This window comes from Plectropomus leopardus, chromosome 16 (assembly GCF_026936395.1).
Source record: "Plectropomus leopardus strain MGB_pleo_1.0 chromosome 16, ASM2693639v1, whole genome shotgun sequence".
NCBI classification, from domain to species: domain Eukaryota; kingdom Metazoa; phylum Chordata; class Actinopteri; order Perciformes; family Serranidae; genus Plectropomus; species Plectropomus leopardus.
The window spans coordinates 33,074,644-33,099,379 of NC_142191.1; the positions used below are offsets into that span (position 1 = coordinate 33,074,644).

Here is a 24,736-nt window from a genome sequence, read left to right on the forward strand (position 1 = left end):
GTTCATGTAGGCCTTCTTGTGCAAGACCTGTAAGAGATGACAGCATCTGCACACCCGAGTTTACGTGCTTACCAGAAGCCTCTGCTACACACCGTAATTTTAACTCTGACCAAGGAACTTGCCGCTTGGCTCCAGAAGTCTCTCTTTCTCTTTGCATTGCTGGAGTGTTGAATCATATGCTGTATATAAAGATGGGCAACATGACAGCTCCCCCAAAGTGTAATTTGTTTTTATCACTACTGCACAGAATCTAGCTCTCAATGACATCACTTTAGCAAAATGGCAACGCCTGTAACTCAGATATTTTAACCTCACTTCAGCATAGAGGAGGTAAGTGTGGTTAAGCAGTGGTGTGTCGTCCATTTTTATATACAGTCTATTACAGTCCAAAGTATTTAAACTTGTTGACAAAGATGTCTCTGGTAAATCTCACGTCTCTGAAATGTCCTGTACAGTCAGCCGTGGTATGAGTCCCATCTGAGCCATTTTTAAAGATCAGATGAATTTGATGCTGGAGAAGTTGAAGGATGGCAAGTGTGAAAACACACACATCATGTATAGTGTGTATGATGTCGCAGATGTGGAGGTTAATTTAACAATGTTTATGATCATTATCTTTACATAACTTGCCAGTTAAGCATGTTAGAATATTTTGTAAAGTGCTCTATGATAAAACATATTATCATTTAAATCATCATTCTTATCATTATGTTATGATGTCAAGTACCCATGACAGAGAGAGCAACAGAGAGCAGCTATATTCTTAGTTACATAATGCAATTCCTTGTAATTCTGTGGTTTATCAGTGAAGTCAGTGGGACAGCAGAGGGGAGTCTGTGAATACTGACAGCTGCAGTCTAAAAGTTAGTGGGTCAAGTGTGGGTTAAACATTTGATACGTAGATTTACAACATACGCATGTCTGCTATTAGAAGAACAGGACAGGTAATTTTTTTTGGACATGACTGATAGGGACATATTACTTCCATCTGTTGTGATCTACATATTCATTAAATCGAGGACATCACTGCTCCAAGCCAAATTACATATAATCACCTGTGGTAGTTGACAAAAAAACAACAAAAAACAGTAATTATCACTGTGTATGAGTGGGCAGTAACGGTAGCTACATTAAAGCCAATGCGAACCCAAATCACCCAAAACTTATTTGCAATTTAGGGTCCTACATGCATAGTAAAAAGTACCAAAAATGACCAAACATTAGCCTCAATCCAAATTTGAAATTAATTTTAGTTTTTTTTTTCCACAGTTTCCTGAAGCTGGGTTGATTTGGAAGTGGTTATCCCCTATATTACCTAATATGGATAAAGCCAATTGAAAATTCATAGTCAGCTGTCAGTTGAAACTATTTAACATGCCAAACTGAAATCCCTCAATGCTTTTTTCAGTTAGGTATGTTCAGAAACACTCAACCTGAGTGTCGGAGCACACAAACTGCACTGTTGGTAGATTTGGAGCACTATTAGGATGTACCGTTTGGTTATCCAGAGCAGCACACTCTGGGAGTGTCACAGCGACTCTGGATACTCTGGCCTCCCTTGCCTCCCCATAGTTCATTGATTCCTGTTAATGGACACCTCACTGTATCTGCCACCTGTGTCATCACCTCTCTTGTTTTGTCTTACACAGGCTCCACCCTCTGCTGGACTGTTTGGGAAATGCTCTTCTAATCACAAGCGTTTTTCAAACACTAAGAAAAACTCTTGTCTTCTTCTCTCTAGCAACAGCAAGTAGCACACTGATTTGGGTGTATGTTAGCTGTGTTTCTCCTCACTCACTATCTCTCTCCTAAATACCCCAGCATATATTTGTGATCCTTGAAGACCCGGGGTCTTCAGTGTAGTGGTTTGATGTTATGCTGTGTCATCGAGCTCCACCAATTCTACCCAAAGAGTCCAGTAGAGGACAGAGCCTTTGTGAGATAGATGAAGGTTACAGTTCTACTAGCTTAGGCAGAGCCCTCTACCTAGGGACCCTGTTACTGCACCACTGCTAGCTGGAGAGAGTGAAGCGTGTATAAAGGTGGGAGTCCACCTCCCTATATACTATGGGGTTCGCACGTATTTGAGTATGTGTTGCCTCCCTAACTTTGCAGTCAGAAGGGCAACTGTTGTTCTGTTCTCTCAGTGCTGTGATAAAGAATAGAAGAGGCACACACGTTGATCTGATGTTATCTTCACATCAGGAAGGTTTATTCTTCCTATATTCTTCACTGCATAATGCAATTCCTTGTAATTCTGCAGTTTATCAGTGAAGTCAGTGGGACAGCAGAGGGGAGTCTGTGAATGCTGACAGCTGCAGTCTGAAAGTTAGTGGGTCAAGTGTGGGTTAAACATTTGATACGTATTGTAAGAGACATACAGATAGAAGCTGAGGATCACGGTGTTTGAGTGTGTGTGGGTTCGGGGTGGTTCCCACGGGAGTGGGCGTGTGTGTGTGTGTGTGTGTGTGTGTGTGTGTGTGTGTGTGTGTGTGTAAAGGTGTGCGCTCACCGGGTGGTCCAGATGAGAGAGAGAGTCAGGGTTGGCAGCTGTAATTTTTTGTTTACCGCTCTTGCCATTTTATTCACTCATTCATCACATTTTTATCAGTTAAATCCGCTGGTTTCCGTTTCTTCCATATATCGAACTTGTAGCGCTGTGATAGCCTGGTGTTTTCTGCACAATAAATGCACGGAAAAGCATTTTGGATCTCAGCGTTATGTGTCATAATAAACTATAGCGCGTCACACAAATACAAATCCAAGGATCCAACCTCACACTCTCCGGCGGCTAAGGTAAATGTTGGTAGCCGCAACACGTATACATATCTATTGTTATGTATACAGCATATATTATACTGTTTTACACTGTGATACTTCCTTCCCATTTCTATTTCAAAAGGCCAAAGCTATGCTAAACTTTATGGTTCTGTTTTGTGTTCTTATAATATATATATCCTGGCCTTTTGTGCCCCATTGTTGGATTAATCAGTTTAATAAAGCGCCAAAAAGAAGTTGTTATTTTTTCTGTCGGACCTGAAAAAGCAGACTGTTCTCACATACTGTTGTTATGTTCTATGAAGAAAAGTAATAAGGTGGTATTTCAGGTAATTTGAAAAAGCCATAATTCCCAAAACTGCAATGGAAACACCTTCTTGGCTTTTCTAGGTCACATGATGCTATGGCCATGTGCCTGTCAGTCAGAACTGGCTCCCTCATGATGCAGCAGGAGCTACAGGTGGTGTTTTAACATCACATAACTTTGCGTGGCTGCAATAGAATTAAAGCTGCTCATGTTTTGAACATCCATCACCATGCTTTTTGGAAAGTTATCGCCGGAGAACATCACTCAAACATCGCTCAAAGGAAACGCATGTCACAATTGTGTTTTATCAACATTTAGAGAATATCGCTAGAATTTTGTGCAAATTTGTAATGGAAATCCGCCAAGAAAACTGAGAGAAGCAAAAAGTGCTCATCTGGTTTATTGATCAGCACCAGAGAAAAATATAAACTGTCAATAAGCCTACAATGAGTTCTCCCACACATTCACAGTGACAGTCCTGTCTGTTCAGACCTCAGTGTTTCCATGTGGCCTGAGTCACTCTCTGTCATCAATGACAGCTCTGCAAAGCAATAAGATTGGGTGGAGTTTATTGTGAAAGATTAGACCGGAAGTTATGATTCTTCTCACTTGACGGGGTGTGCGGACTGTAAAAGTAAGTGATCAGGGAGGCGGGCGCACTGAGTCGATGCTGCCGCTCAGCAGTGGAGTCAGAGCGTCTCTGCGGCGCACAGGAGAAACTGCTGAACCTCAGGAATATTTTACTACAGGACTGGACAGCACGGCGTCTTCAGAGGAACACTTTATTTATGGGAATTAAAATCCGCCGAGGATGACTGATGACCGATGAACACAAGGTGAGACATGAAGCAAACCTTCTCTTAAGGATTTTCTGCGTGTTTGGTACAGCGGAATTTCTGCGCTCTTTGTGTGGCATGTCTCCCATTAGGGTAGGCTACATGTTGCTCAAATATATATATAAATAAAAACAAAAACAAAAAACAAACAAACAAAAAAAAACCAACAGCTATAACTGAATGTGCTGCGAGTGTGAGCGCAGACACAGCGTCAGTCTCCACACTCAAAACACCTCCTTCTGACTTTTAATGTTTATTCTCAACAAGTATGGTGCTCAGTCGCGAGATCCAGACTGAAACAGGCTCGGGTGTGATGGATCAGCTGATGCTACCCGCCGGATCGCCTTCAGGTGGGCACAAAAATAAACACTGTACCGTTAAACAGTGAGGATACCTCTAGGCTTTCTTCGCCCTGAGTTTAACCTCTCAGGTACAACGGGACACCGAAATTAGAGTAAGATGTGCAGACAGGTTGAGACAAGGAATACTGTCAAAATATGTTTTTTTTAATGTAAAAATAATTAAATCATATGCTGATGTACAGGGAGAACCTCGTAATTGGTAATTAATGAATTACTGGAGTCTCACAGAAGAAACTGGTTATTTGTATATATATTCAATATTTAATTACAATAGTGAGGTGTATTATGCTCTGTTCATATGGGTCTTATCTTGAGGTCAGAGGTCTAGGGATGATTACGTCTCGGAGTCAGATGAGTAGAATATTGATACTAGGCTTACATGATATGGACTGTGGCCCTTGGGGGTTATTTTTGTGATTAAATACAATAAGTGAGGAATGTTCACTGATGAATGTGTAGATGCTTGTACCTATATAAGAGACATGCATGAGTTGTAAGGGAGAGATTCACATTGGTCCCGAATCTTCTCCTAGGCAGACCATGGTGCCTGGTGGATGCTGAACTTTGTTGTAATGAATTAATTCTTATGCAACCAAGTCGGTGTCAGCGGAGGTTCCTTCATCAACTACACATCATTGCTACTTAAGAAACAATGACAATAGTTATGAGCCTTTTAAACCTGAAGAAACATCACTTTTCTGGTTTTACTTACAGCATCTTTCACAGGAATTTGTATCTTTGAACCTGGAGCAAATTGGTATGATTCCTTAAAACAACAACAACAACAACAACAACATTGGGAAAAGGAAATGAGCAACTCTGTAAAAAAGTGTTCCGCAGATTGCAAGAAATTATTAAATGTAAAAAACTGATTTTAAAAAATGGGGGAAAATGTCAAATGAAAAAAAAAAAATCTGGAGAAAAACTATATTTATAATTATTAGTACACATTCAAAAAAATGTTACAGAATTATTATATTATAAGCACTTTTTAATTTCCTTGGTCTTTTGTTTTTGTGTCATTTGTGTCATTTGTGTCATTTGTGTCGTTTGGGTAATTTCTTCTTTTGTTGCTTTTTGCCTCCTTCCCATGATTTTTAAAGAAATCAAGTCCATTTGCTCAAGTTTCAAAGGGTTAATAGATATACTTGTCCTTTCTCATATGCATTTTGAAACAACAGAGTAGTATTGCAGTGGTATCTGCTACAATCTGGAACTGCATATTTGATGACGGTAGCAGAATGCAGAAATGGCCTTAATGCATTGCTATAAGAAGACGAAGATGATGTACTTTATCCATCCCGGGGGGAAATTCAATTTTTTTCGCTCTTGTGCACAAATGCACAAACAGACCTATACATGCAACAAATAATGTCAGAGTGAAGGGGCTGCCCATGAAGAGGTGCCCTGAGCATTTGCGGGGGTTAGGTGTTTCCAAGCCAAGTCCCTATGGACTGACTGAGCTACTGCCGCCCCATTACACCGATTATTAAATACATTTTTTTTTTGTTATAATCTATGGTAAGGCAAGGCAGCTTTATTTTTATATCACATTTCATACAACAGGGTACTCACATGCTTTACAGAGCAATAAAATATAAAAAAAAACATAATAAAGTACACATATTTACAATAAAAGAGTAAAGAGATAATATATAAAATGTAAGATTACATGCTAAATGATTTAAGAATTAAAATTAAGAAAAAGTACAGACAAAGGGTCTAGGAGATAGAAAGGTTATTTTAAATGATTTGAAATAAACAAACCTAGGATGCATTCATGCATTTAATTTTTTATGAGGCCCACTGTGACAAATCACTGTTTGCCTGAGAGAGCCTTACAGCGTACGCCATCCCTCTGTCCATGGACCCTCACCACAACTATGGAAACCCCCCCAAAAAAACTCCTTTAACGAGGAAACCTCTGAAGAGCGACTGAGGATAGATCCCCCCTCTAAGATGGACAGACATGCAATAGATGTGGTGTTTACAGAACAGATCAACAAAAGTACAAGTACAATAAAAGTACATTAGAGATCTAATTCTCCATGTTAGACCTCTGATGAGCAAACTGGATACATATAGTCTAAGTAACATGGCAAGTGGACTTACTGGTCACCTGGGAGGAGCAGAGCTGTGTGTCAACACCAATCAGATTTAGAGCCTGATTATGAACATCCATTATGAAACTGCTCTGCAGCTGCATTCTGCCACAGCCTCGAGCTCAACTAATTCCTTCATTCTGTAATGGACTTTTAAATCCTGCATTGTTTTTCAAAAACATATTTGCCCATAAGCATTTCTAATAACATCAGGAGAAAAAAAAAGATGCTCCATCATGGGGATTAACCCCTCAACACCTGGATTAACATCAATTTTCTTGTAGTGCATTTCAGGAGCAGAGTTTGTATTAGCACAGTGAAAGTGTTCAGTTTTTAGATGTATAGATTTTCCACCATGTTGGAAAACCATGTTGAACAAATTGTGACAACAATGAGAGGAAGGCATGAGAAACAAAAAAAGAAATGACCCAAAAATTTCCAGGAAAATTAAAAATTGCAAGAAACTTACCTAAAAATAAAAAAACCCCAAACAAACAAAAAACTAATAAGAAATCAAAAAAAAAACAAAACTATTTTTTCCTCAACATTTTTTCCCCTAGCCTTTTCAAAAACCTACTTATTTCTTGCAATTTGTGGGACATTTCTTACCAAGATGCTTCATTCCTTTTTTTTTTTAATGTTTTTGAAGAAACCACACCTATTTGCTCAGAATTCAAAGGGTTAAATAGTTGCTCAAAGGGGTCTGAAGCAGCACAAGAAAACTGATTTTTTGAATTGATTTTGAAAGGGTAAATTCAACATGTATAAAATGGTTATCATAGCTGTAATAAAAACAGACAGAAAGAGATTAGTTGCTGAAATAGAGTTATGAAAAATGAAACTTTGATGTTAGTTGAAATTCAATTTCTTTACTTTTTAAAAGCTTACTGAATAATGTCTTATATTTCAGAAGCAGATCATCGTCAGCTGTCAAATATTGTAGAGTAAAAAGCACAGCAACATGGTAGCGCAGAAGTATCCCTCGCTATATGATAGAAACATTAAAAGTACCTCAAAATCTTGAGTAAATGTACGAATTTACACTCCACAGCTTTATACCAGCAGATATTCATCAGCATGCCTCTGGAGCTCAACACTTAATCCCCTGAGGAAGATTTCTAACAAGATGGAGAGAGACACTATATCTAATTCGGACCCATGTCTTATATTATTGAAAGGGAGAGCAAGTTGAAATGCTTAAATTTTGTATTAGGAAAGCTGATCGACAGCTAAAAAGTTGCAGGTGGTCACTGTAATTTAATCTGCAGTGACAGTGTGTGCACAGTGCTCAAAATAGCATGTGAATGTGCATGGTAGTGCATGTAAAAATTGAGCTGTGCACAAAATTCTTTAGATGCACAGCTGCTTGTATGGTACAATTAAAATGATCTTTTTAAAAAAAATTTCTGTTAAGAGATAATATAAGAGAAGTCAATTCCAGATGCACCAAATGCTCTTAACAACCCCAATCTGCTCTGACCAGATGTGCTCAATGATGAATCCCACTGATCATCCCCTAAACACTATATATAAGGGCAGGTTCAGTGCTATGTGCAAAGACTCTGGCACATGGACCAGAGCCATGGCACCAAAGAAGGCTATAAGAGGCAAGAAGAAGAGCTTCTGCAGTAGTGAAATTTTGTTAAATAAATAGAAACAAAGTAAAAGTAAGTGTGATTTCAGGGAAATGTATTGAAGTATTAAAAGTAAAAGTATGCATGCAAAAAGGTTTAAATAATTGAATAAATCTAAATAATTGAAATACTTAATCGACTAAATGTTTCACACTGCATGTTTCACTGCACTTGTATATTTTCATAGTTTTTGTTTGTGCACAAAAATCTTAATTGTTAAAGTAGTCATCTAACAATCAAACATATTGGAGTATAAAAAGAACCATAATTCCCTCTAAAGTCTTGTGGAGTAGAAGTAGAAAGTGGCATGAGATTAAGATCCTCAAGTACTGTTAAAGTTCCTCAGACTTGTACTTAAGTACAGTAATTGAGTAATCGCACATGGTTACATTCCAGCTCTGCTCAGCAGAGGGACGCACAGTAACTGAAATTTCAGTAATTGCGATCAATGCACCAAGTGTAGCAGTATTTCTTTAGCCCTGAAATTTAATAATCCAGTCATTATAATTACTCTAGCACACAAATTAAATTTAATGAAATTTATAAACACAGTTTTTTTTGTGTTCTTCAAATATAACATTTATTTTTACTTGTGTTGGACAACAATTTGTGGCCTGTGAAAACAAGATATTTTTCTCTTATCTTGGAAAGAGTGCTCTCAACCACTCGTAAAATGTTCTCTTACTGAAGAGAAGAGCAAAACTTAGATAACATTGGTGAATCCCAAAAATCAATGGGTACTAACAAAATAAGAACAAATCCTGGATACAAGCAAAAATAAAAGAACATTTGTTTGCATATCATTTCTTGCATAAGGCCCATCATTTTTTTCACTAGGTCTTGTTGAATATGTGACACCACCACAGGAGTTCTAAGATGATAAAAACAACTTTGTTTTCTGGGAAGTGCAGTGGATTTCTGCCCAAAATGTTCTTATGACTCTATAAAATCTGAAGTAGTTTCACAACACATTACTGCTAAAGGAAGGACAGATCCAATGATTTATTAACACATTGCAAGTTTTCTGCTTTTTAACTGTCATATATAGACAAAGTTATTGAGATTGTTTTTGAGAAAATCGAAGGGAAATTTAGCTCAAATACATGATAACTGTTACAACTGGTGAACCAGGAGAAAATGGACTCAAACGCACGACTCAGAAGACAGTTCTGGTAAATAAGAAGTCTTTACTGGACGAAACAGCTTTGGTACACACAGGATGATCAATTGAGGCAAAAGTATCCAAAAGGGGCACGGCGGAGGCAAAGTCAAAAAACAGGCGAAGTCCAAAAAACCAACAAAGAGACACAAGGGAAACGAAAGGCTGGAACGTCGACACACAGGGAGGCTAAGACGAACTGGCACAGAGAGGAAACGAGACACACACTAAATACTGTGGTGAGGGGAAGGATAACAAGGCACAGGTGAGCCTAATCAGGGCAGGACAGACAATCAGACACAGGTGAAGCCATCAAAAGGGAGGGAAAACACACGGGGCAGGATGTGAAGTGATCTGAAATGAGAGGAGATGTGAGTTTCAAAGTAAAACAGGAAACAACATGAATGAATGAAAACAACCTAAGAAACCTGAGCTGTGACAATAACACATTGAAAATATTCTAATATTTGAAGTGTCATGATGAAGAAAATGTTGCATCACTCAATGTTGGATATCTTTGCTTGGATACGGCAGTGGTGGAAGTACTAATACATCAAATGATGCACCCTGCAGTAAATAATTTAGTGCATGTAATTTGAAAAGGTTACATGCACATGTACACAGAAGAAAGTATTTTAACCCTTTGACCTGGAGTGATATTACTTTCGTTGTGATACTTTCAGACACCTTTCACAAGATTTAAACCACTGAATGCTCAGCAAATAGGTTTGCTTTCTTTCAGAAACATGGAAAAAAAAGCAAAAAGGAACTTGGTATTTTTGATTATTTTAGAGAATTTTTCTACTTTTCAAGCAATTTATCAGGTCATTTCCTTATTTTTTTATTTTGTATTTATTCAGTTTTTCTTTTCCCTTCTTTGTGTTTGTTTGTTTTGCTAATTTTCAACTAATTTACTTGTACTATTTACTAATTTCTTGATTATTTCTTCTAAGGTTGCTCATGACCTTCTTCCCATATTTTTAAGAAATTGGGCCAAATTGCCCAGGTTTCAAAGGGCTAATCTCTGATGTCAGCCTCAGCTAATTTGATGACCAAAGAATAGCTGAGTTTTTTTCCCTTTTGAAGTCATTAAAATGTCTGCTTTTATGTGTAGTACCAGTGGTTTTGCTTTAGGCAAATTCTGAGAGAATTTCATCATATCATGAGAGAGGCCTTTGATTCTCATCGCATTAAATCAAAGTATGAATGCTTCATTTACTGTGAGAAAGAATGATAGAGACCATTAAATGTTGGTTTTCCTTTAATGCTCCCATTAACTAAAGAGTTGCTTAGAAAACATCAAACATGTTAGTTTCAAATAATTTATACTGAGATGGTGCTATAGAGCCTCTGCAAAGTCCATTATTTTATGCCGTCTTTACATTTTTACACAGAACCGAACATCAGCAGCATCGTTTCAGTATGTTATTTTAGACAGAATGCTGGCATTGTGGGATCAAAAGAGATATGACTGGCCTGACATGTAACACAACAGAATCAGCCTCTAATGTGACATATAACAAACAATAATGGCATAACATGACAATTTACTTATATGGTGGTTGATGTCATTGTCTGGTCAGAGGGTAAGGGACTCCCAAAGTCCCAACACGTTCTCATCTCAAGTCTGCATATATTGCCGCTTAGTCAGTGGTCTACTTACTACACTCTAGGTATCCTTTTGCGTCTGCTATTGACATTCTGGGATGCACTGATGCTGAGATGTCAACAAAAGCACATGGTGGGATTACACTACCAAAGCATGTGGCTTTGGCAAATTCTTAGGATTATACAACAAGGGTACAGATGGTTAGATTATGGCAAAAAAAGCACATGGTGAAATGTAGAAGAAGAAGATGGGAAGCAAACACAGACCTCCTGGGTGAAAGTCTGAGGTTTGTTAGACCTATACACTACCCGTCCCGTGTATGCTCCTTATATTATGTCATTACTAGAGGCCTTTCTACGTGATACTGTCCAGCAGTGTATCATGCAGACGTGACAGGTTCTGTCCAGCTGCAATATTAGCAACAGGTTTAGTGCAGTTTACTGCTATGAGCTGCATGTTAACACAGCGCACATAACACACCGTCAAAACAACACAACACACGTCCTGCCTGCTGTCCTTTTACATAGACACTGTTTTAATGGCATTACTACCGCCTTGCCGGCTTGAAGGCAAGAATTCTGTCCCCCCATTTCACCATTGTACCGTTAGCTATATACCAGTATTCAAAAACTGTCTCAACCTCAATTAACGATCACCAGGTCAATGTAGTCACCACAAGGGGGGCTGGGCTAAAAGAGCACTGTTGGAAATCTCCAACCATGTTTAATGTTCATCACATTTTACCGTACAGATGGATACAGCAAGATGATGATAATTAAAAAGGATGGATTTTAAACAAGGTGATAAAACACTGCAAAGGCATTAGACACAAGAAACAAAAATAACAACAATGAAGGAACATTGTCATGAAAGGATACCCTATGTACATAGTTACTGTCTGGTCCCCCTGTTTTCTTTTTTTTTGTCGAATGTCCAACCACAATTCCCAGAAAGTCGGGACGCTGTGTAAAACATAAATGAAAAACAGACTGCAATAATTTGCAAATCTTTCTTGACCTATATTAAGTTAAATAAAGTACAAAGACAAGATATTAAATGTCCAAAGTGAAAACTTGATTTTTTTTTTATAAGTATACACTCGTTCTAAATTTGATGCTTGCAGCAAGCTGTAAAAAAATTGGGACAAAAAGGTTGGGATGCTCAAAAAACACCTGTTTAGAATATTCTAATGGATAATGCTATTATTATTGAATATGCAAGGGACATCCTCAAAAGACTCAAGCAAGGGTGATCAAGATGTAAAAATCTGTGTGGACACGCAGTCCAACAGTTCAAGAATGTTTCTCAACACACAATTGCTTTAATGTTTTAGAAAATCATAGACATCGTGTCCTCTGGACTAAAGAAGAAAAGGATCATCCAGACTGTAACCAGCTCAAAGCTCAGAGCCAGCAGCTGTGGTGGTATGGGGGTGTGTTGGTGCCCATGCCATCATGAGTAACCTTCATATCTGTAAAGACACCATGGATTCTGAAAGGCAACATATGCTGCCATCCAGAGGAGGTCTCTATCATTGACATCCCTGCAGTGAGACAATGTCAAGACCCATACTCTATATTTTACAACAGGGTGGCTTCTTAGTCAAACAATTCACGTACTAGACTGGCCTTGCTGCAGTCCAGACCTGTCTCACATTAAAAATGTGCTGCACATTATGAAGCACAAAATACAACAACAGCAACAGAAGTCGTATATTAAACAAGAATTGGAAAGATATTTAATATACAGTATAATATGTACATATAATAGTTTTTGAGGGAAAGTATTTTGTATTTTAGGTCACAAGTATACACATGGAAGCCAGAGAAATCCTTCCCCTTTAGATGTTTGATTGGCAGAGTGTGTGAGTGTGCATTCTTGCTTGTATGTGTGTGTGTGTGTGTGTGTGTGTATGTGTGTGTGTTTCTGCTAAGATCGGGTAGATGTTGCTAAAGCACTGGCTTCAAGCCCTCTTTTGCAACCACAGAGTATTTCACTGTGCATTAGACTGTCATGGTATTGACAGGTACTCCTTAACAGACTAATTAAATCCTCAGGAGAAAAGCCGCCCTCCCTCTAACAACACTACGTCATTCGTCACATTTGAAGCATTATACTCTGTAATCTACACATCTGTTTTTTTTATTTTATTATTAATTTATTTTATGTGATCATGCTTGGTGTTTCATGAGAGTAACCCTTTGAAACCCAAACAGATTGGCTTGATTTCTTTCAAAAACATGGAAAGAACAAGAATTAGTAAGAAATTAGTAAAAAGTTACAAAAAAACTTCCTTAAATTAGCAAAAACAAAAAAAAGATTGGTAAAATAACAAAAACAGGATATTACCTGAATAAGAGCTAAAATTAAAATTACAAATAAACACAAAAGCACAACCTCACTTACTCACACTACCACCACTACCACTGTTACAGCTGTTAAGTCTGGAGCTTTAATCACTGTAAGCTCTCCTGTTAATATATTTACAGCATATGCAAGTCGCAGTGGTGTTCGATGGTGCAAAATGCAATCGAATAGTCCTGGTGTGGAGCCTTGAAAATGCCCCACTGTGACACTTTTGTCTGTGTTATCACTGCATTTTTCTTTTTTAACACATTTGTCTCTGTGTCACACAATAAACTACAGCTTCTAAGAAGAACTGATGACTCATGTTGCACTGAAGATTGAACAGACACATTAAGAAAAAAAGCATGGTGTCTTTCCTATTGTTGCTAGAGAACGAGTCAGTGAGTGAGTGGGTGAAGCTTTGAGTGGGGCGGAGCTGTGCATAGTGTGAGAGAGAAAGTAAGCACACTGGCATGGATTTTTGGATGAACAGTGTTATGCAACGGCATATAACACAATATCAATAAATATATGATATTGTCTATATCTATAAACTGCTCTAAAAGATATTGTTATATCGTACATGGCTGTTATATTGCCCAGCTCTACGGCATACAAAAAAACTGCTTGGTGGGTTTTTGCCCCCAACTACCTGGCTTTAGCATGTAGTGGGCATGTCTGTAAAGGGGAGACTCATTGGTACCCATAGAACCCATTATTATTCAGATATTTTGAGGTCAGAGGTCAAAGAACCCCTGGGAAATGACCATGCCATTTTTCCTTGCCATAACTTAGACTAACTCTGTTATGTAGCATGCCTCTCTGAGAAGCTAGTATGACGTGGTTGGAACAACTGGATTCCTCGGGTCCTCTACTTTCATGATACCAGGATCATCACTCCAGCTTTAAAACTCAGCCAGGTAGAGACTCTTAGAGACAGGGATTGAAGCCTGGATCCTCATGATTAAAATATAATAACGCGTTATGCACAAACTTTACCTGCATGGCGATAAACGTGGTAACGCTTAGAACCCTAGTTATGTCTCAGTGCAGTAAGTGAGGAAGCTCTGTCTTTCTTTCTCCCTGCTGGCCCGAAGCTGTCAATGATTCTGACACTTGACTGATAATGAACTGATATGTCGCTTCCAAAAATATTATCAACAAAGCACAAGTCAAAATAATGAAATTGAATGAAAATACAGCTATGCTTTCTTCTGTACCTGTGTCTGTACTTGTGATCAGCCATCAGTTTTGTCTCCCAGGAGTTCTCTATGACTCAGACAAGCTCTTACTGTGGGCCTGCCTTACTTTTTTTTCAGATAAACCCTTTCAAGTGCTTGTTAGGGCTGAAGTCCATGTCCTTATACAGTTTATTCCCTCTGGTGCAGTTCAAGTTGCAGCAGCAGTTTGCTTTGGGTCATTGTATGAGAAGAAATAATGATCCAACCCACAGTAGCCCTGGTGTATGATGCTGCACCTTCTGTGATGATAGTGTTTCAAAGTATCGTCTATCCATGATTTTGTCAAAGAATACCACCTGACCTGCAGCCTGTTGTGAAATAATTCCTTACACATCAGAAATACTTTTTATTTTTTAGAGTATTTTTTTGGCATTTTTGCCTTTATTAGATAGAACAGATCAGCAGTGTGAAAGGGGGAGAGAGAGGGGATGACGTGCAGCAAAGGGCTGCAAACTGGACTCGAACCTGCGGCTGCAGCGGCACGGACAGTGCCATTATTGAAGGGGCGCCTGCTATATCCACTAAGCCACCAGACACGCCCACATCATAAATACTTTGTTGATCTCCGGAGGGAAATTGCGGTTAATCGCAAGTCGCTCTGATTTCAGCATAGAGAATTATTACAAGCAGAAATAAAAAAAACAGCACAAAGTATGTAAAATATATAGTAGGAATACAGTAATAGTAAGCATATTTAGCACTAGTATGTAAATATTTAAAAATATAAGTATGCATAATGTTCTGGGACTGTAAAGTGTGTGAAAATATAAAAGATAAAGAGATACAGTAACAAACAATCAGCACTAGTATTTGAATATTCAAATTAGTGAAATGTATAATGTGCTGAGTGTGTAAAGTGTGTAAAATATAAAACTACTATATATGTAAAAATATTAAATATTTGTGTTATGCTACATTGTACAACAGATACATACGTTAGTAAGAATTAAAGCAAGGATAAATACAATATATACAATATAAGTAACACACTAAATAGAGCCTACATATAAGAGTTGAAAGAATTTTGCACTTTTGAATAATTGCACAGAGGTGTGCTGTTGTTGGATTATTGCACACATAATGCAGTTAAGACAATTACATAAAGAATTAAAGCTGCAAGCAGCGATGAATGGGCCTTCGCATCCCCACGCAACTCAGGGTAACTGGTGTGACTCCAGCTGCCCCAATCTTTAATTGTAGTGTAAGCCAGAAAATGCATGCAGAAAGTTTGGACCATTGAGTAAGATATTTCACACAATGCAATTCACAAAAAACCCCACAAAATTTACATCATCCTGGTCTACATCATATTTAGACCAAACCATGTAAATTGCATGTAAATCAAATGATGATATTGTTACACAGCGTACTTCCTGTTGTCAGTAGGGGCATTGAGTATCACATGTAAAGTTTGGGGCCAATCAGTTATTGCAAACTGAAGTTACAGAAGTTTCCTGTTTTGTGGCGAATACTGCATTGCCAAGGCAACAACGTTCAAAGAAAATATATGATCTTCACAAATGGGAACAAGCAGGCATAGAGTTTCGATCCTATAGTTAGATATTACGTATGGGGTAATACTTCCTGTGGCCACTAGGTGGCGCTGGAGACCACAAAATGCATGTCATCTTGGTCTACATCATTTGTAGACCAAACCATGTAAATGTCATGTAAATCACAGTATAACTATGTTGAGAGGCTTACTTCCTTTTGCCAGTTGGTGGCGCTGTCATTATCAGACTTAATTAACATGTGGATGTTTTCAGGGCTGCACCTTGATCCCAACTGTAAAATCTGGGGCCAATCGGTTGATGCAAAGTGAAGTTACAACAACTTCCTGTTTGGTGGCAAAGATCTCGTGGCCATGGCAACGATGGTGAATTACTTCCTTTGGACGCACAAAAACTGTTGCATCTTGGTCTACATCATTTGTCAAACAAAACATGTAAACTTCATGAAAATCTAAGGATAGTTGTGGTACGAGGCGTCCTTCCTGTTGACAGTAGGTGGCTCAGTGAGTATCATATTTCAGGACATGTTGATGTGTTCAGGGCTGCAGCCTGACCACAACTGTGAAATCTGGGGCCAATTGGTCGATGTAAAGTGAAATTACAACAACTTCCTTTTTGACGGCCACCACTGGGTCTCCATGGCAACAGTGCTCATGGAAAACCTATACTTCAGAGGGAGGCATCATTAAGGTGTTAAAGGTTTTGTCACCAGATTTGAAGTCAATCGTATTCAATCTGTAGGAGCATTCGATCAAAGAAGAAAGCATGTAATTTCCATGACATTTCATGTTGCAAGACAGTCATCAAACGTGAAGTTTGGTGAAGATTGGACTATGTACCTGAGTTATAAACTACTTCCTGGTTAATGGTGAGACATGGAAATGATTGGCCCAGTAACACCCACACGATGTGACGAAAACTGAAAAATGTAATAACATTTGATGTCCCAGGCCTTCTGAGAGTTTTTTTAAATTTTGAAGTCAATCGGATGAAATCTGTAGGAGAAGATCGAAAAATTGCAAGCCCTGAAAATGGCCAAAAATACGCTAAAATTGGACTTTCAATTCAAAATGGCCGACTTCCTGTTGGGTTTAGGGTATGGGTCCAAGGGGCTTTTTTGTAGGTCTTGGGCTGTTACACATGCCTCCCAAGTTTTGTAGCTCTAGGTCAGGCATGTCAAACTGGTCCACAGGGGGGCCGGTGTGGCTGCAGGTTTTTGTGCCAACCAACCAAGAGCACACAGTTTGACCAATCAACTGTCTGAAGACGGAGATCAGTTGATTAAATGAGTCAAGTCTGGTGTGCTGCTACTTGGTTGGAAACAAAACCTGCAGCCACACCGGCCCCCCTGTGGACCGGTTTGACATGCCTGCTCTAGGTGAAATGTACCACAGGGGGTGCTTCATTGAAATCTGGAGGGGGCGCTACAGAGCCATTTTTGGTGAGTTTGGGTGCATGCTTCGCCCCTCAAAAAGTGCTTCCAGTTTTATGGCGAATAATTCGTAATTTAGGCAACAGCGTTTGATTAAAACTCAAAAGTTTAATTTCTGTGCATCATTATTAATTTTTTATTATTTTTAAAGTTTATTTTTATTATTATCATATATATATGTATGTACTGTAAATCTTATTCTATGCTGTACAAAAGGAAGGAAATAGTCGTTCCATTTGCATCCTCTTTCAAGCATGTAATTGGCTAGTGATAGACATCTTATCCAGTGAAAGCTAAAAGGGTTAGAGGCCTGAGTTCTCATTTTCTACAGATGCCCTTAACGATAGAACAGAACAAGGTCTGAAAGTGTTCAAATACACTGACCCCTCTCCCTGGAATCATGTACAGAGTCACCTGAAAATGTCAGAGCTGATTTCTGTGTGGCAACTTAATGGTGTGTGTCCACAAGTAGTGTTTGTCCTTAGCAGTAAAGGAGTGGCAGGTTGCTGAGGCGCTTCATCCGTTTGGTTTCTAGGATTTTAGGATGTGTCTAGGATTTAAGGATGTTTCAAGTATTTTAGCAAATTTCTAGAATTTAAGGGCATTTCAGGGATATTAGGATTTAGGTATTTTCTAAGATTTAAAGATATTTAAAGGATTTTAGCGCATTTTCAGGATTTTCAGACCCACCAGGCACCCTGACAGTGGCCAGATTTGGCCCACGGACTGTTGAGTTGATTATCACTAGGGTAGGCTATTCATTGTAATTTTGTTGGTACTTTTGAATGGCATTGTTTTGTTTGTATGTTGCCTAATTTTGGAAGTACAGTTTTATTCGGAGGACTAAAAGAATCAAGGATTAAAGGAAAGCTTCTTTTGTATGGTGCTATATTGTGTTGTGATTGGTAGGACTATCTATCTTTTAAATTAAAATATTCAACCAATGGAAGATGGATGAAAGAGTCGGATGATTGATCGATGCGATCAGAGTTACTATGGGAGACAGGGAGGGTTAATTAATAAGAGAGGTGCAAGGATGGCCGTTGTCACGGTTGTGCAATCAAAGACAGTTTGGGATAAATATCTGACAGTGTCAGAAATTTGGGATGAGAATCTCACAGTGTGACTGCTGTTGCCACCTACATCCACTGACCAAATAACAGAAATGCAGCATGAAATGACGCACTGAACAGCCTGACACTGCTGAATGCCAATAGATGCTAATACTTTGAGCTCTCGTTGCAAAATTGGCGTGCAAAGTTGGCCTTTTTTCCCCAGCCATGACCACGTCGACATTCTCCCCCTCCTCTTCTCTAGATTTGTTTAGGACACACATAAATGCCGCTGCAGCAAAGGCTTAATTTGTTTGTTAACATTTTTCTCTACAACGACAGTGGTGTAGATGAATGAGCCCGCTGACGACCCTCTGTTGTATGTCGTAGCCTGTGATTCATTAAGTGATTTCATCGCACAGCCTACACACATCAACACTTCAAAAACACTGTTTGCCTCAGGGGGCTTTACAGCATAAGACATCCCTCTGTCCTTAGACCCTCACATCACTTAAGGAAAAACTCCTGAAAAACCCCTGTAATGGGGCACAAAATGAAGAGGATGATGAGGGATCCCTCTTCCAGGATGGACAGACGTGCAATAGATGTTGTAAATAACAATTGAATTACAATTATGAGAAAAAGGAAAGAGAAAGAGAGAGGGGAAGAGAGGGGAAGAAAGGGGAGGAGATGCACAGCAATAATGGAAACAGATGCATGTCATATTACAATAACAGTAGGTGTAAAAAATACTAAATGCACTCTATGATAATATTGATATTGTTGATAAGGGTCCCGTGCGTTTCGTGATAGTGAAGGTGTGGCTCATAATAATGGTCATAGAAGGTTGCATCAAGCACAAACACAGGTGTAGCTTCAGACAGGACCACAGCAATGGCAAACCAAGACCATGATCGGAGCGAGCCGAGGGTACAGTATTAGTGCAGCCATAGCATGGGCACGACCAAAGGCAGGGTCACAGCATCAGCACAGCTATAACCACAATCAGGCGCAGCCAAGATTGCAGCCAGGATCCAGGAAAACTAGGAAACAAGGGAGCAGGAATGCTCTAGAGAGGCAACAGAGTTAGCGTAATGCAGTAAACACACGAGTGTTTTCAGATTGAGGGAGCAAAAGAAGGAAAAAGGAGCTCAGTGTATCATAGAAAGTCCCCTGGGAGATTAACCCGCATCAGCCTAACTAGGGGCTGGTCCAAGCAACCTAAGCCAGCCCTAATTACAAGCTTTATCAAAGAGGAAAGTCTTAAGTCTACCCTTAAAAGTGGAAATGTGTGTCTGCCTCCCTGACTGAAACTTGAAGATGGTTTCATAAAAGAGGAGCATAGTAGCAGAAAGCTCTGGCTCTCATCCTACATTTGGAGACTTTGGGAACCACAAGTAACCCTGCGCTTTCAGAACGCAGCGATCATGAGGGTTGGTAGGGAACTATGAGCTGTGACAGATAGGATGGAGCCTGACCATTTTATGGATTTTAAATTCAATCCTGGATTTTACAGGGAGCCAGTGCAAAGAAGCTAAAACAGAAGAAACATGGTCCCTTTCTTGGTTCCTGTTAGAACATGTGCAGCAGCGTTCTGCACCAGTTGGAGAGACCTAAGAGATTTGTTGGGACAACCAAATAATAGGGAATTACAGTAATCCAGCCTAGAGGCGACAAATGCATGTACTAATTTTTCAGTATCTGTTTGGGAGAGGATATGTCTAATTTTTGCGATGTTACATAAATGAAAGAAAGCAGTCCTAGAAGTTTGTTTTATATGCGAGGCAAAAGATAGATCTTGATTGAATAAAACTCCGAGTTTCCTTACAATCTTGCTCGAGGCCAAGGTAATGCAATCAAGAGAAATTACAGCCTTAGAAAAGGAGTTTCTGAGGTGTTTGGGGCCAAGAACAATAACTTAAGTTTTGTCTGAATACAACATCAAGATATTATTGTTTAAAGTCTAGATTACTGATCAGTCTCATCTGGTTTCACAGATAGATACAGTTGCATATCATCAGCATAACAATGGAAATTTACAGAGTGATTTCTAATTATGTTGCCTAGGGGAGGCATATATAAAGAAAAAAGGATTGGTCAGAGCACAGATCCTTGTGGCACAGACCTTAGTATGCACGGAGGATTGATCATTGATGTGAACAAACTGGGAACAATCTGATAAGTATGATTTGAACCAACTTAGTGCCAATTAAATGTTCTAGTCTGTGCAGTAAGATTTGATGGTCAATGGTGTCAAATGTGGCACTGAGATCTAATAGGATTAAAACAGAGACCAGACTTTTATCAGAGGCAATCAATTAGTCGTTAGAAATTTTTACTAGTGCCGTCACTGTATCATGATGAACTCTGAAACCCAAACGAAAGCCCTCGAATAAACTATTATCTTTGAGAAAGTCACAAAGTTGATGATCAACCACTTTCTCAAGGATTTTAGAAATAAAAGGTAGATTAAATATTGGCCTATAGTTAGCTAAACCCTCTGGATTGAGAGTGGGCTTCTTTAGAAGAGGTTTAATGACAGCTACTTTAAAGGACTGTGGAACATACCCCGTTAATAAAGACACATTGATTATATCGAATAAAGAATTGTCTATTAAGGGTAAAACTTCCTTAAGTAGCCTAGTTGGGATGGGGTCTAACAGACAAGTTGATGGCTTGGATACAGAAATCAAATTAGAGAGTCGGTGAAGGTCAATGGGGGAAAAATGGTCCAAATAAATTCCAGGACATGTTGCCTTATCCAAGCTACCCGTATCCAAGGTCAGGTCAGTTAAGGGCAAGAGGTGATGGATTTTATTTCGAATAGTTACAATTTTATCATTAAAGAAATTCAAATAAAGTTGTCACTGCTGAGGGCCAAAGGAATACAGGGCTCTATAGAGCTATGCCTCTGAGTCAGCCTGGCTACAGTGTTAAAAAGAAACCTGGGATTGTTTTTGTTTTCCTCAATTAATGATGAGTAATAGTTTTCCCTGGCATGGCGGAGGGCCTTCTTATACATTTTAAGACCGTTCTGCCAGACTAAACGGGACTCTTCCAGGTTGGTTAAACGTCAGTTTCTTTCAAATCTTAGCAGTTTTTTAACGTTATGGGTGTGTGACTGTGCTAGAGGAAGCTCAGAGAAGCGTGTAAGACTGTGACTCTGCCCCCTGGTCCTAACTTTGGATTGTCATGACTTTGGGCCTCTAATAAACTGGGCCAGATTCCTAGAGAGGAGAACGGCTCCATCCAAAGTGGGATGGATGCAATCCCCCCGATTAGACCAGTTTTCCCCAAAAACAATGCCAATTATCTATGAAGCCCACGTTGTTTGCTGGACACCACCTCGACAACCAGCAGTTGAATGATGACATGCGGCTAAACATGTCATCACCGCTCACATTGGGGAGAGGTCCAGAGAAAATTACAGTGTCCGACATCATTTTTGAGTACTCACACACTAACTCTACATTAATTTTAGTGACCTCTGATTGGATGTCATTGTCGCCGACACGAATAATGATCTTACCAAATTTATGCTTAGCCTCAGTCAGCAGATTAAATTTAACTTGACGTTGCCCACTCTGGCCCCAGGGATGCATTTGACAATGGGCCCTGGTGTCATTAACTTCACGTTTTGCAAAACAGAGCTACCAATTACCACAGTTGTGTCCTCAGTGGGTGTGCCGCTGAGCGGGGAGTACTTATATGAAACATGAAGGGAGGGTGGTGTACCATGGGCTTCTGCTTACCATGCTTTGCTCGAACAGTCACCCGGGGGTTGCTGGGGGACAGCTTGCAGGGGATACGCTATGTCGGTCTGCGCCGGCTACAGGGGTCTTTCCAACTACCACAGCTACAAAGGGATTTTCCATGGTGCAGAGCTGCGCATCCAGATTGCTAAGCCTCGCCTCCAACACAGCAAATAAACCACACTTATTACTTAGTACCACTATCACTAAGGGAGGCAGAGGAGTAACTGAACATCTGGCACACCGAGCAGGAGAGAACAGCAAGTTTATTCAGATCCATGTCGCACAGTGTGGCTTGCACTAAACCTGTAACATTGAAAAAACCTCAGTCTTCAGGAGGCTTAAGTCAGTGCTCCACTAGGGATTACCCAGTCACACACTGTCAGGTGTCATAGGTTATTCTACACCTGCATATATGTCTTTGCATCTCCTACGCTACATTTATAGGTATATTCTTGCTATTACCACATGTTTACCTGCTGCCTGTGTGTGTATAAACAGTTTTAGATATCAATGAGCAGCTTCATTGTCTCAGCCTTTTCCTCCGCTCCACAGGGCCTTCCCCACTGATGTCAGTGATGGAGAACGAGACGTGGCCGCACTCTCTGTATATCCCACATTATCTCCTCCATGGTGACCCGTTCGCTTCGAGGCTCTCCAGAGAGGCGGATATCGTTGCAGCCTTTTACATCTGTATCATAGGTCAGTCTGATTGCAGAGATTGCTTTTTCTGCATAAATGGTTATATTTCACTTCTCTCAGCTGAAAGTTACATCAAGCATTGCTGCAGTCAAGCTAAATATCAAGGTGTGTTTTCAAAAACATCTCACTGTGACGCAATGGGAGAAAGAAAAGATAAAAGCCCGTGGCATGCAGTAAACATTGAAGTGACTCTTGTACCATAATATCAGAAAAGATGTACAATTTGATCAGACCACTGAGGGCTTTTCAATGTAATATTTCATTTTACATGTGTGTTGGTTAAACTGTCGAAATGTTGGTGAGTCAGTCAGTACATTTACATAAGGTTGGAAAAAGTTAAATTATTGTGGTAGTTTGAGTAGAACTGCACTTTTTAAATAGATTTAAACACGTTAGTCTAACTGAAATCATACTAAGTCAAACAACTCAAAGTCAGACCAACACACCTAGATAACGCTGTTGGGGGTCGATTTTCTCTTTCATGTATATACCTCAATTGGACCTGAACTGGTCTAGATGTTCTGAGCATGCTCCATAGACCCCGTGCCGTCTTTGACCCAGGAGTCAAACTGCATAACTTTGTAGAAGAAGCCAGGAAACACAAAAGAAGAAACAAAACAAGGCCAAGGTTAAAAGTAAAGCGTAGAATACGTACAAAATGTGAAATGATTAGACTTTGGAATCGTTTTATTAATATATTGTGTAATAGGATCAATAAAAGTTTTTCTTTAGAGTAAAACTTTATGCTGTCTTTGGAGTAGCTGAATTACATTACCTTTATAGAAATAATCCACCATGTGGCATGAGCACAATAAGAGAAAAGTTGCTAGATCTGAGGAAAAATGGTTTAATGACATCTTGTTAAAACCCAAATTACAGACATATATTCAAACCAAGCATAAATATGTCACTAAATTTTATGTCAAAACAAACTGAACAGAAGTCAGAGAACTTTGGTCACTCAGTTATGAACAGAAATCCTTCCTTTGGCTCTTGAAGAGGAAAATACTGTGTGAACTTAAAATAAACCCCGTTTTCTTTTATATGTCCCTTCTTTGATGAACACCTTTGATGTTTTGTAGTACTGATGACAGTATTAAATGATAGTTTACTTTTAATTTTATGAAGCTGGCCACTTTTGTGGCTAAAACGTGAAAGGAACATCAGGATGATTTGTTTTGTTAGTATATTATTGTAAAGCATCTACTTCGGTTTTTGGTCTCTTTGTAGTAATGATGGCGTCTTGTAAGCCTGTTTGGGCTGGGCATATTGTTTATGCATGACACAATAATATAATAAAATCAATCAATAATGTACAGCACCAAAAAGTTATTAATTTTTTCTGAGTTGGACATGCAACCCATTTGTTGTTTGCTGACACGTTTGGTATGTGACGTAATTGGAATGGTTTCTAGCGGTTTTAAACTGGACCCAATAGCAAGACCACAAGACAAGAAGGAAGAGGGATCAAAAGGAGTTTATTGTATTATTTCAGCATGTGAATGAAGCAGGCTGACTGAAGTGTGGCTGGGGCTGGAGCTCGGAGAAGAGAGGCACTTGTAACGGAGAAGACGGAATTGTCATGAACAAATAACACTGAAGAATCAAACTAGACCCCCTCGAAAACAAGATGGTTCATCTCACATCTGCACAACAAACTGGAAGAATGTTCACTGAAAACAACACTGAAGATGAGCCACTATGAAGAGCAGGAACAATTTGGCAGCATGGAGGAGACAGAGCAGGTTTTTAAGCTGCAGTTGATGAGTGTGGATCAAGCAGCAGGTGTGCATGCAGAGCTCAGCAGCACGAAGCCACGCCTAGTGTCTGACAGCCACACAAACACAGCAGCAGAAAACACAGCAAAATGTACAGGAAAAATGTATTAAAAAACACACAATATTCATACTACC

At 39.3% G+C, this 24,736-nt stretch overlaps 1 protein-coding gene across 1 annotated transcript in view; it reads left to right on the forward strand.

Annotated features, from left to right (window-relative positions):
• The first annotated feature begins 3,765 nt into the window (after nucleotides 1-3,765).
• opn5 (opsin 5) overlaps nucleotides 3,766-24,736 on the forward strand; it is a 53,038-nt gene continuing 32,067 nt past the window's right edge. Inside the window, exons 1-2 of the mRNA XM_042503853.2 lie at nucleotides 3,766-3,921; nucleotides 22,677-22,823. Of these exons, the coding sequence (XP_042359787.1) occupies nucleotides 22,691-22,823 (133 nt within the window). The 5' untranslated portion in view covers nucleotides 3,766-3,921; nucleotides 22,677-22,690. The remainder of the gene's footprint in view (nucleotides 3,922-22,676; nucleotides 22,824-24,736) is intronic.